General features: G+C 43.3%; 1 protein-coding gene and 1 long non-coding RNA gene across 2 annotated transcripts; both read right to left on the bottom strand.

Moving 5' to 3' along the window:
• Positions 1–5826: 5826 nt before the first annotated feature.
• Positions 5827–7271, bottom strand: LOC125524203 (uncharacterized). The gene is made up of 2 exons (XR_007290625.2): positions 6468–7271; positions 5827–6391 (listed from the first exon to the last, which is right to left on the bottom strand). It is a non-coding gene; the product is annotated as an uncharacterized LOC125524203 (long non-coding RNA).
• A 3191-nt stretch (positions 7272–10462) lies between these two features.
• Positions 10463–13125, bottom strand: LOC125521219 (uncharacterized). Its single transcript, XM_048686283.2, has 6 exons — positions 12820–13125; positions 12101–12424; positions 11472–11643; positions 11189–11381; positions 10835–10983; positions 10463–10757 (listed from the first exon to the last, which is right to left on the bottom strand). Exons 1-6 carry the CDS (start codon positions 13095–13097, stop codon positions 10710–10712), a joined length of 1164 nt encoding a protein of 387 aa, XP_048542240.1. The 5' UTR covers positions 13098–13125; the 3' UTR covers positions 10463–10709.
• Between the last annotated feature and the right edge of the window lie 307 nt (positions 13126–13432).

Raw genomic sequence — 13432 nt, forward strand, 5'->3', positions numbered from 1 at the left:
CACAGTTTGCCAAGCCAAAGTTTGGCAGCCACAGTTTAGTTGGCATGTGTTTGGTTTTTGCCACACTTTGGCTTGCCATACTTCATTGCCCCTATGGCCCACTTGTCATAGAGACAATTTTTTTGCCAACTTTTGCCAAAGTTTGGCGTCCAATTTCTCAGCCACACTTGTGTGGCTTGCCATACTTGTGTGGCTAGCCACACTTTGGCTTGGCCAAACTAGTCTCCAACCAAACAGACCCTAAAGGCGACAATGTTGATTTTTGTAAGGAAAACTGCCTGGTAGTTTTGCATACTAAGCCGCATGAGTATACTATCTCATATCATGCACATTACTGAATTGTAGTGTTGCTCCGGTTGCCCATTCATTCATTGTGTCAATGTTGCTTTTGTATTACCTTACCTGGCTGATGATAGATGTGCTATATTGTGTTAATTTGGTGTAGGTTGGTGTGGTCTGGTTACCCAAACGTTCGTTGTGTCAATGTTGCTTTCCTATTATGTGACCTGGCCAATGATAGCAATGCTAGTGTGTTAATTTGGTGCAAGCTGCTGAATATAACTCTGAAAATAGCAAGGCAGCCCCATTGTTTCTTTCCAATAAATCTAGGCCAGCTAATATGGTAATAACTCTTGATTAATCCGTTCGGTTCCCCTCCTAATTTATGTTAAGATGGAGTGGTCGAGACACTCTCCACTATCAATAATACAAGCCTACCGAAATCGCCATCTGAATCCTTTCAATTTCCTCTGTCTCGAATGCAACGGAAAAATGTATGTTTGTGAACCAATTACTAGCTGAAGCAATGATGGAAATGGTGGAGGAATCAGAGGTGCACATTCGTGCGCAACAACAACTGATCAATGTTTTCAGAGACAGTGTAGCAAAGCAGCAAAAACTTGCCCACATGCTTATGGGTGTCATCCGTGCTGAGGCTGCAGATTGTGACGTTGTAGATCGTTAGGTTCTGTTCATTTATTTGCACTCGCATCAATCTTTGATTTCCCAGTGAATGTAATTTCCTGTAATATATGCTAGATGTGCAACGTTTTTCCCTGTATGTTGTACCTTTGCTTAGCGCACCTCGCATTCCAGCTAAATGGTCGCTGGGAAGCTAAGAAAGCACTGAAATTATTAGTTAGCACGAACAGTCGTGGGCCCTATATGAAGGAAGCAGCCCACTCTCCTTAATGAGCTTCCCTAATGGGCTCGCACGGGCCAAAATTCTCATAGGCCTTTAATTGATCGGTTTTGGTCCTGTGCATAATTGCTCGTCGTAATGGGCTTAAATTATCTAATTGGACCTACAGACATGTTCGAACTTTAGTGGGCCCATTAAGTTAATGGGTCGTTACCAGGTCGAAAGTTAATGGTCGGCCCTGTTACCTCCTAGGTCATTAACAAGTCGACACCGAAGCGGGCAACAGGTGGGCCCATTTGATTTCATGGGTCGTTAACAAGCCTATACTAAGGTCGGGCTACATATGGCCCAACTATACTATAGGCCTTTAGCAGGCTGAAAGAGACAGTGGGCTCGTACTGGACCATGAAGAGCATGGGCCGCTAAGAGGCTGAAAGTCAAGTCGTATTGTATATGGCCCAACTGTGTTGTGGGCCTTTAGCAGGCCGAAAGAGAAACTGGGCTGATATTGGACCATGAAGAGTATGGGCCGTTAAAAGGCCAAAACTCAGGTCCGACTTCAAATGGCCTAACTCATTTATGGGCCGTCAACAGGCTGAAAGACACACCGGGCCGGAAATTGGCCCAACACTTAAATGAGTCGCTAACAGGCCAAAAGATGTACATCCTGAAAATTGGCACATCCCTTGAATGGCCGTTAACAGGCAGAAACCACATCGGGCCAATATTGAGCCCAAATATATAGCGGGCTATTAACGGGCTCGAACTGACGATGGATTGCAATGGTGTCAAATTGTTCACGGGCCGTCGACGGGCCGAATTGGCACATATCGTATGGGTCATGGGCTTAAATGGACCTGACACAAGTAGGTCTTATGGGCCGGCCTGCTAATTTTTACTGGGCCGGCCTTTTTCACCAGAATGGACCACTGTTGGGTCGTGCCACGTGTCGACCTATCATAGGCGTCTCCTGTCCAATGAGTGGATGACATCTGTCCCAACATGAGCCAACACGTGTTTCCTCCGGCCAATGAGAATTTTACACATGAAAAAATCCCCATTGGTCCGGGCTATTAACGGGTTATCGGATCCAAACCGGAACCCGATAGCTTAACGGCAACCCGTTACGATGGATGCCACGTGTCGGTCACCCTTGACGAAAGCACTTCTTTGACGTGTGATTTATCGTCATGGAAGTGGACACTTCCGTGATGATAATTTTGGTAATGTCATGGAACACTTCTACGACAGCACAGGTATGACTATCTTGATTCTTTCATAAAATCGTTATGGATGTACATGCATGACAGAAAATATGACCTACTATGACAAACACGTATCATCACGGAAGTGTATTTTTTTGTAGTGTAAGCACTTGAGCAAGTAGACCACATTAAGCAACATCTCATCCCCTTTTAATAGTATTGGCTTTCCTATGGACTCAATGTGATCTTGGATCACTAAAATATAAATGGTGAGTCTTGAGCTTTTGCCAATGCATGTCCTAGACATCTTGAAGGGGTTCCACATCCTCTTGTCCTTTCTACGCCATTGTTGAACTTGTCTGAAATAAACTAGATAAAAGCATTAGTCCAACAAGAGATATGTTGACTTTAATTACCAAAATCACCCAGGGAGCACTTGTGCTTTCACCGGGGCATGCCTGGGGGCCGTCATGGCAGCCCTGGCGAGAGCCAACGTTGTCTCGCCGAACATCGTCGGGGCAGACCCGACGGTCACGGTAGCCCTGTTGAGCGCTGTGCCCGAGGCAGTACCGGCCATTCCCGATGTCAAGTCTGCCCCAGCCTCGATCGATCAAGGTGTGTAGGTCATCTACTTGGCGGCCTCTGCTCCCACTGAGCCCATGATCGACATGCTGATGGACGATAACTGTTGTGTGTGCTGGGACAGCGTCAAGTGCACAATGTAGCTCTTTTGTGCGCGCACGGTTCATTATATTCTTCTAAATTAGCAATATATATATATGTGTGTGTGTGTGTAAATTATGTGGGGCACCTAGGTGTCTGGGCACCTAAGTCCCCCGATAGCAAGTCATATTTGTAGTGCATGACTTTCCAAATTTTGTTTGCATGCGCTACAAGCATCAATGGACAATAATTGCTTTCCGGAAAAAATAATATACTACCGGTTTCCTAGTATGATTCCTTTCCAAACAAAAAGGGTATGTATATACAATCCTATTACTTAAGGTATCCAATACGATAAATAATACGAAACGTCGCCCTAATGGTTCATACGTATATTATGGATGTTTTTATGCATTTTTCTAAAGTCTTACTTTTCAAGGTATGTAGTATTTAAAAAAATAAGACCGGGTCAGACTTTTTAATGGCTAATATTTCTATACAAATTAAGGTGACCAAATAATATAAAATATGATCCTAATTAATTTTTTTACTTGTAGGAATATATGATGCATGCTGATACCCACACATGATTTTTTCCAACGTACATATATCCACTGACGATTATTTTTATTTTAAGGAATGTTTGTTACATATGCCCACACATGATTTTATGTATTTATTGTATTGAGGTATATACTCATAAATTTAATGACAAGGTATATAAATACGATGAGTATGCACATACAAAAAAATATTGAGTACTCTAGGGTATATACATACACAAAAATCTAATCAATACGTACTAAGTGAATCCAGACGTGCCTAATCTAATGGGTATGTATTAAATACTCTGGGTATATACATACACAAAAATCTAGTGTGTTACATACTAAATATTCTGGGTGTATACATACTAAAAAATCAATGAGTGTGTAATAAATAAATGAATCCGTACATACCTAATTTAATTGATACGCACTAAATATTCTGTGTATATACATAGATAAAATCTATTGTGTACGTACTAAATATTCTGGGTATATACGTACAAAAATTTATCAGGTACATACTAAACAAATGAAATCATATATACATATTAAATATTATAGGTATATACATAAAGAAATTTAACGGGTACATACAAAACAGATGAATTTATATATACCAAATTTATAGTATTTTTTCCTTCTAAAGATATGTTACCATGCATGGCGTGCTTAATGACATTCATTTATGATATGCATCGTAATTATTTCAGAATTGGCAATTAGTAATGGATTGATCTGTTGTCTTCTATACCTATCACAATAATACGCATCTAAATGCAATCAAACGGCGGAAATGCAAGGAGCATGTGCACCTAGGTGTCCCATACAGCCGGTCTATTCTGCTAATATTAGCAGAATAGTTATTCTGATAACACTTCCGCACTGCACGCTCAATGTGAGAGCACTGCACTTTCAGTAGCAAAGGTACTGCAATACAGAGACTAGTGAACTTCGTGTCGGAAAAAACTGCACGTAGTGTTTCTCGGTACCTTTTTCGCTCTAATTTTTTAACCGTTTATCGGAACAACGTGTGCAATATACCGTTGAGAAGCTATGGATTATGCGCAACTTCGCCATGTTGAACACTTTACGAGCTTCATCATGGTTCAAGAGCAGTTTCAAAAACGGTGCGACGCACGACGACTGGCAATGAGCGTTTTTTTGCATTTTTTTTCTAAACCGCTCATTGGAATGAAGCAAATGACACACCGTTGGAAAGATATCATCGAGGCACATCTTTTTCATATCTATTATTTTCTTTAATTTGTTACGGTTTAAGAGCAGTTTTAAATTTAGTAAATCGTGATATTGTGTTTTTTCGAATTTTTTACAATTTTCTGTACTGTTTTCGCTCCAATTTTTGAAAAGTTTGTCGAAACGAAGCGTACGATACGCCGTTGGAAAGCTACGGACAAGACGAAGTTTTCATATGTTGAAATGTTTTTGAGATTCCTTACGATTTTTAGTTAATTTTGAAAATTGTGCAGCTGACGATGAGAGGCAGCGGCCGTTTTTCGCAAAAATTTTACAAACCGCTTTGTCAAAACGATTCAAATTATACGCCATTGGGTAGATATTGATGAGACACAACCTTTTCATATAGAACAATCTCTCCGATTCCTTACGGTTTAAGAGCAATTCTGATTTTAACGAAATGCGGACACTTTATTTTTTTGGTGCCCCAAAATCGTCATGTGTACTGCATCAGACAAAAAACCGCACTGCTTTAGACAAAAACCGCACTTCATCAGACGAACAAGTGCACTGCATGATTTATTTTTTGTGGGACGTAAATTTTCCCAAACGAGGTAGCAAACCGCATTGCTTTAGACCAAAAACCGTACTTCATCAGATGGACAAGTGCACTGCATGATTTCTTTTTTGTGCTACGTAAATTTTCCCAAACGAGGTGAAGTGCACTTCATTTCAAGCGTTGGTGAACCGCAATACTATGAAAAGTGAACCTCATCAAACGGACAAGTGCACTGCATGATTTCTTTTTTGTGGGACGTAAATTTTTATGTGTCGTTTTGATAACATTTTTCTGTATTACAATATGAACAGCATCACACGGCCGTCCGCACTACTTCAGATTGGAAACCGCACTGCATCCGACGGGCAAAGCAGACTGCATGATTTTTTGGGTCCTTTTTTCTAACTTTTTTATGGATGAAAATAGACCACAAATACAAGGGCAAGTGAACATTAAAGGAAAATTGAACTGCATTCATTTTTTACAGTTTTGACACAGGGACGAATACAAAAGAACTGCACCATACCCTACAAACAAGCCCATACCTTTTTTGGTATAACCAAGTGAACCGCAAGTCATCGGGCAAAATTACAAACTGATTTAATGGTTGGGGGTAAACTTGAACAAAAATATGAAAATATCACTGGACCGTACGCGCAAGCGCACTGCAACCACATGAGATGAATTGTACATCCCAAATCTGCAAAAAAAATCCTTCTCTATAGATAAATATACAAACACATTAGCTGAACTACACGGGGCAGCCAACTACTAAAATGCACACACAATGGCACCAGATGCAAAACAAGACATGTTGTCGAACCGCTGCCGAACTGCACCATGCGAAATGCCGCATCGTGTGCCTGCAGAAACTGAGCTGCACAGGACGAGCTGACGAACCGCTGTCGAAACTGCACGCCGACGGATTACAAGAACCTTCTGTGCACACCCGAGTAAAATGCATGACGCGCGCAACCATACCGGAGTGACACATGGCCGAAACCAAACTACACGCCCGTCGTCCTCTCAGGTGCCTGCGTACTGCACCGACGACCCAACCGAGCTGCAATGAAGAAGCAACCTGCACTGCTCAACATCAGGTGGGAACAACAATTAACGAACACTGAAGAATGTGAAAGTCATAGGAAGAGGACCACCAGAGTCCAGTAGTGGCGTCACAGGCCATGGTGGGCTATGGATTGCTCTTGGCCGGTTGCAGTTTGTCCTGGCGTCCCTGAGGCAGCCCGTGCGGGGCGCATGTGTTGGAGGAATGCAGGTCCAATGAAGCACGTGGGACATGGGGATCTCACCGCGGGGCACGTTTGGACGATGCTGGCGGGAGGAAACAACAACAAACTTGGGGCGGTCATTGGAGAAGGGAGAGTGGAGAGGACCGGCAGTCCGGCGACCGGTGGTGAAAGCGGCGGCATCAGGGAGGACCTATAGCTTACTGATGCGCGCAGGCAGCATGCCCCTACCCCTAGTCACGGCCAGATCTGAGGCCAACAGGGGAGGGTGCCCATGTCCAGATCTCGCCGGGAGGGGAACCGCGCCATCTCCATGGCAGATGCAGATCCGGGAAACAGTGGGGGGGGAGGTTAGGGAAGGGAAGGCACGGAACTTGTGCTCGCCGGCGTTAGGAGGCAGTACCGAGAGGGGTGGGGCGGGTGGCGGCTCGCGGGGTGGAGGGGCGACGCGCCACGGGGAGAAGGAGGTATGGGCGCTCCGAGAGGAAAAAGGACAGGGCGGGACGGCCGGCAAGGAGGTGCGGTTGGAGATGAGAGGCGGCGGGCCGGCACGAGCCCTGGCTGGTGACGGGGTGGGAAGGCAGGTGGTGCGGCAGCCGGGTGAGGAGGCAGGTGGTGCGGCGGCGAGCTGGGTGGGGGAAGTTGCGGAGATTGGATGGAGCATGAGAGAAAGGAGTGGGTGGGTTCGAGAGGATAGGGTCGGGATGAGTGGGTTTTTTTTTACTATGCAGTTTGGATATATATATATATATATATATATATATATATATATATATATATATATATATATATATATATATCGACCCACCCCGTAGCTACAAACTAACTACACAACTCAATTGATTTCTTCATCCATGGCAAATATGTCAATTGTATGTGCTGGCATGTCTGTATATTATCTGAATTTGCAATATGGATAATCAATATACAAATGCCTTCTGGATATTGGTGTTGATCGCCACGTCGAAAACATGGACATCCTCTACTCTATCGCTCTATCGGGCACAGGTTTAAACTCAATGAACTGTATACGATACTACTACTTTCCATGAAAATTTAAGAACTTGGCTAACGGCATTTGAGTAACAAATATATAGTGGTTACACTATTCGACAAAAGGAGGATCTTCGTAACACGGTTTTGACAACCATATGATCCATATCTACATACTTAACATAGTAACAACTATCACATTTTAAGAGGCTGAGGGCCAACAACCATATGGTCCATATCTACATACTTAACCGAGTAACAGCTAACACATTTTAAGAGGCTGAGGGCCAACAACCATAACTATCCGTTGAAAGCAGCTTGATCACGGCGACTCGGCATCTTGTCAATGAAAAGGAAGCACCCTCATGTGCCTTGGTAGAGCATGAGTAGAACAGTGTCTCCAATTTTTCAATATGGATGCATTGCCACGACAAGCGAGAACTTGTTAATTTGAATGGTTCCATTTCTGCAGGAAATGCAGTACCTTACAATCACTTTGGCGTTATTAGCAGGCACAAGTGTAATCCGGCCACGCCGGAAAATCGATCCAGGAACAGCTGCAGGGGCAATTTCTGTTGAAATGTAGAATAAAAACAAATTGTAACATATCGTTGAAGATATATATAGTTTATGAGCATCAACATAAAAATAAGACTTTGTACCAGCGTTTTGTGCACACATTTGGTCTTGTTCAATATGTGCACCATAGGTATAATTAATCCCATCCAAAATATAGCGTTCGTACGATGTGCTATCTCTCTCAGATTATCAACAAATTTTATGAGATGCTTCAAGTCTTCCTAGTAAAATTTTATACGCTGAGTAACATACATATCATTAACTATGCATCCAACATATCCTGCTTAAAAGGTGGAAAGGTATTATTTATTCAGAACATGGGAGAAGAATCTATAGTGCGCATAAATTGGTAAATAGAATTTGTTACTGCCTAGGAACGGAGTCAGAAAATGAAATCACAATTGGTTGTTTAAATAGTGATCAATTAGTCGGAACAAATACCCTGATTTTGTTAAGTAATATTCCAGCATGGAGAAAGTTGAAAGAACACATATAGAGATAAGATTATCAAGAGTAAACCGATGAGTAGAGACAAGATTTTTTGATGTTTCTGGCACATGTAGGATTTTATTTAGATGAAATTTTTTCACGGGGGTTTTGACAATTGAACGACCAACATGAGTAATTTTCATAACAGAGTCGCTTGCGGTGTGCACTTGGTCATCGTCGTGGTACTTGTCTCTGATCGTCAACTTGTCTAGCTCATTTGTGATGTGATTTTTGGTGCCAGCATCCGCGTACCAATTGGTGTTGATGTCGTAGGAGTCAGTGAGAGCATTGGCTCCCTTCTCATACTCATCTTCATAGTAGTGATGCCAACATTAACGGGCACCCCCTGCACGGTGTTTGAAGCAGATTTGACATTCACGCACATCATGAGATGGTTGTTGACACTGCTGCTGTTGTGGACGTCCTCGATAGCTGTCACCACCGTTACCAGTAGAGGGAGAGACGTGTCTTCCTTAGCCGCGCCCCTGGTTTTGTGCTAGTCGCAGTGTCTGTACACCGCATTGGCAGAAGAGTTGAAGCCGCCTTCAGCCCCATCGCCCAGCATCTCCATCCGCTAGTCGAAGGTAGCGATCGGGGCAAAGAGTTCATCGATGGTGATGGAGGACTTGACAGCGCCGATTGATGCCATGACAGGGCCGTAGTTGCGGTCAAGTATGGCGAGCACATAGTCCACCATCTCGCGATCAGAGACCGGATGGCCTACTGCCGTGAGCTCATCTCCAAGGCTCTTCATCTTGGCAATGTAGGAGGTGTTGCGCATGGTGCCTTTCTTCATGGTTGCGATGGAAATTCTCAAATTTATGATTCAAGATTGGGACTATGAGGCAAAGAGTGTGGTGATAGCAGTCCATAGATCGAAGGTGTTTTCCTTACCGGTCACTTGCGCAAGGACCTCCTTTGAGACAGAGTTTACCAAATAGCTAAGGAATTGTTGGTGCTTCGACAGCCACGGCGAATACAACGGGCTTCGAACCACAGTCATGGTTGCCCGACTGCTGCTGCTGCTGCTCCACTATTGTAGGGAGCGCGGCGTCGGTTCCATCTAGGAGGCCAGTGACCTACGAGGATCCTGGGCCTTTCACGGGAGGAATTTCCCCCTCGATAGTTTCGTGGTCGGCGGAGATCCAAGGTTGAGGACAATGGCTACCGAGGTGGAAGACATGGCGATTGGTGGATATGCTTTTCTAGTAGCTAGATCGATGGGAAGAGGATGGCTTTGTATACCATGTCAGATGGAAGCGTTTACTCTCCATGGAGAGCCATGTGATGTTTATTTATCTGAGGCAAAACAACCTTATCGTGGCTTACAAGATAGATTTGGTGGTTATAGGAGATAGCTACAGGAGAGAGAGAGAGAGGGGGGGGGGGAGGAGGAGGGAGAAAGAGAGGGGAAGAGGAGAGGGAGGGAGATAAGCATGTAGTTTAACAGTTTTGTAACAAACCCAAGGTCAAGTGGAATAGAAGTTGTTCCTTCTAAAGAAACATAACATCCCAATGTTAAGTGGAATACAAGTCGTTCCTTCTAAAAAAACAACGTGTCAAGCACTGGTGAAGATGAAGATGTTAAGGATGATCTGCACAATCCTTACACAGTCCTCTATCTGAATCAAGCATGAAGATTAATATACGGCCAGTGATCCGATTAAGTTATGCCCCCCCCCCCCCCCCCCCCCCCCCCAGACACACCCAAAGTTTTAGCGCTCGTTCTTTGCCATGAAACTCATGGCGACACTTGTTAGAAAGGATAGCAAAACATTATGTTGACGATGGTCATTCTAGTAACAACTGCAGCATGGAACAACAAAAGGATAATAACCAGATGCCATAATTCATACTCCCTCAATGCTAGATAGACCCGTTTGAGCGTCAACTAATTCCGGACGGAGGAAGTACTTGATAAATAACTTCTACAGGAGTGAGGGTAACAACAAAGGAGCACTGAGCTGTGCCAAGTAAACACAACTCCAACAACTACCACGATAATACACACCACAAACAATAAAAATATTTGTTTATTCCCACCACAACTCCAACAGCTAGCTCGATAAAAATGTGATAAATAAATTCTAATCATCGTACACCATAGATGTATCTCAGCCTAGCTTCCTCAGCTGCCACCTGTAATAAACAGAAAGATAATAAGACGACATCCAAGTGACGACTGGTTTTACTAAGATCAAAGTTTTAGTATGTACATTTTCCTTAGAGCCTGTCCACGTGTTAGGACGGCTTCTGCGCCCACCAAATGGCAAATGTACGTTCAAGTGACCACCAGAATATGCATCGGCCTTGCTGGGGTGCTTCATATCAATAATTCCATGATTTATGCAACCATAGCAGTGGCCTTCATTAAAAAAGATCAAAACAGACAACTGTCATACCTCCATCATATCATTGGGTGAGGGTAAAACTTCTCAAGATGCAAGTTAAGACAACAATGAATTTTGCTTTCTGAATTCAAACAAGAGTGGAAAAGGACAGGATGCACAATTTTGCCTGTTGTTGAACAGACTGAATAGCCAGTTTTTCTGGCTTCTGTCGATACTTACCATTTTCATTGGATTCAATCTTGCAGAAACAGTTGGCCACCAATGCATTGTCTTTCCCCTTTGTCACTTCAGCAAAGAAAAGATTCTCAATTCCATCTTTAGTCTTTGTAGTGAAATTGAAATGCTTGTACCACTTATAGTCTTCATAAATTGGTTGATAGTGCAAGAAATCCTTGAATTCATATGCAAGATCCTAAAAGAATGGGGTGGATCAGCAATCATTACATTTAAGGAAACAGGACATAACGATAAGAGAGAGAGAGAGAGAGAGAGAGAGAGATACCCCAACAAGATTGTGATCCTCATTATACTTGTCCAGTAAAGCTTGAAGCATTAAACTCATTTGCTCACGGGTATACTCCACTACGTGCTCGTCTGAACATTTCCTTGTTCTGCCATCAGGCCAGTAAAGAGCCTTCTTTATAATGATTTCATCCCCAGCTTGCTCGTTCCACCTACAAGTGTATCATTAGGTTCTGGAAAAAGTATTTACTTGTTATAGTTAAAAGATACACATCTTCATTTTCAGATCCTAATCACTAGTGTTTTGTAACAAAGGAAGCACCGCTGGATGGGTGTCCCAAGCTAAAAGCTAACTAATTGTACAAGATACAATTCAGATGATAGTATACCTACAATAAAAAAAGCAGCAGCCCGAACATGTACTTTGTTAATTTTGAGCTGTGCTTGCGAAATATGCTCTAGTTCAAACTGTTGAGTTAATTTAAGGAATTCCACAACAGGAACTTGAAGAGAAGACCAAATGTAGGGTAGCATTTCTGTGATCAACTTGACAGCTCTTATACGGTCTTATCACAGGGGAAATAATAAAAATAATCAAGTGCAGATGCAAGTATGCAAACAGGAAGAAACTGAGAAGGAGAAGACATGGAAGAAATTGAGAAACCATACAGTGTTTTATGCCGCTTGTCATGAAGATAGCGCTCAATAGCCTTTTCAACTTCCTGTAAGCTCTTGAATGGTCCACCGAGATGAGGGTATGTGTGGAAAGATCCTGAACGATCGATCCTGATGTAAATACTAAAATACCAATCAGGAGGTCTGTTGACATAAATGGTTGGCTTTGGTGGCGGGGTCTCAGCTACAGCCTGTGGGGAGGCTGAGGAAGTGGCAGTGTCCTTGGATGTTGTAGCGCCGAGCAATTTGGTCAAGTACGAGACAGACGGTTGAGGCTGCGTCAGTGCGGATGAAGGCCCGGCCACATGATCCTGGCACCTGAATTAAGTAAATCGATGAGTAGAAGTTTCTTCTTCTGTTTTATAAAGAAGACTAAGAAAAACAGAGCCGCAGAGTGCGGAACATTGCAAGAGCAGCATTGTATTCTTATGGTGACTAGAAGTAATAGCGATTCAGATATGCATAGGAGCTGAGTGAACAATTCATATCATCATCATCATCATCACCGTGCAATGGACAAGGTTTGACAGAAGAATGATGTTAGTTTTTTGCTGATTTCTGTACAAGTTGATAATTTTAATTTGTTGTTGCAACCATCAGACAAAGTAAATTAGATCCACCTCCCTAGCTAGGCAAACGATAAACTAGATTTCTATCCACGCCCTGTCTGCTGATTAGATATATAAACATAAAACGAAAGATAGCGCGCATACGGGTTGGGGGCGCGGGAGGGGACATAAAGTTGGGCGGGGACGGCGCTGCCGCGCGAGGAGCCAGACGGCTGGGCGGAGGTGGTGTCGGAGCAGGAGCAGGGGCCGCCGCCGCCACGCCCATCGCGAGACAGGCAGGTTCGGCAGTAGGGCCGGGAGGAGTCCGCCGCAGCACGGGCCTGAGCCGCTGCTGCCGCCGCCAACGCGACTGAGCGATCCTCCTCATGTGTCCTGGGATTCGGCACGTCGCCGCCGCGTTTGCTTTTGCGTCGTCCTCCCATCAACGACGAGCTAAGAGAGAATCCTCAAACCTTCAAATCCTTAAAAGCAGTTTCAAATGTTGAGAAGTGCCAGTTTTAACACTTTTAAGGGTTGAAAAATAAAGATAAAAATTAGAATTCTTAAACCCAACCTTCAGAGTTTAAGGGTTCTAGTCTTTGCCTTAACCTCAACCTTTAAATCTATTCTTTCACATATCACACATTCCATCACATTTTATCATATGGCATATCATAAATTCCATCATATTTGACATAAAACAATAATCATTCTATTTATTATTACACCACCAAATAAAACAATAATCATTCAAATTATTACAACAATGTTTGAGCAA

Source organism: Triticum urartu, chromosome 7A, assembly GCF_056163025.1.
Source record: "Triticum urartu cultivar PI428250 chromosome 7A, HENAU_Tu73, whole genome shotgun sequence".
Classification (NCBI taxonomy): Eukaryota; Viridiplantae; Streptophyta; class Magnoliopsida; order Poales; family Poaceae; genus Triticum; species Triticum urartu.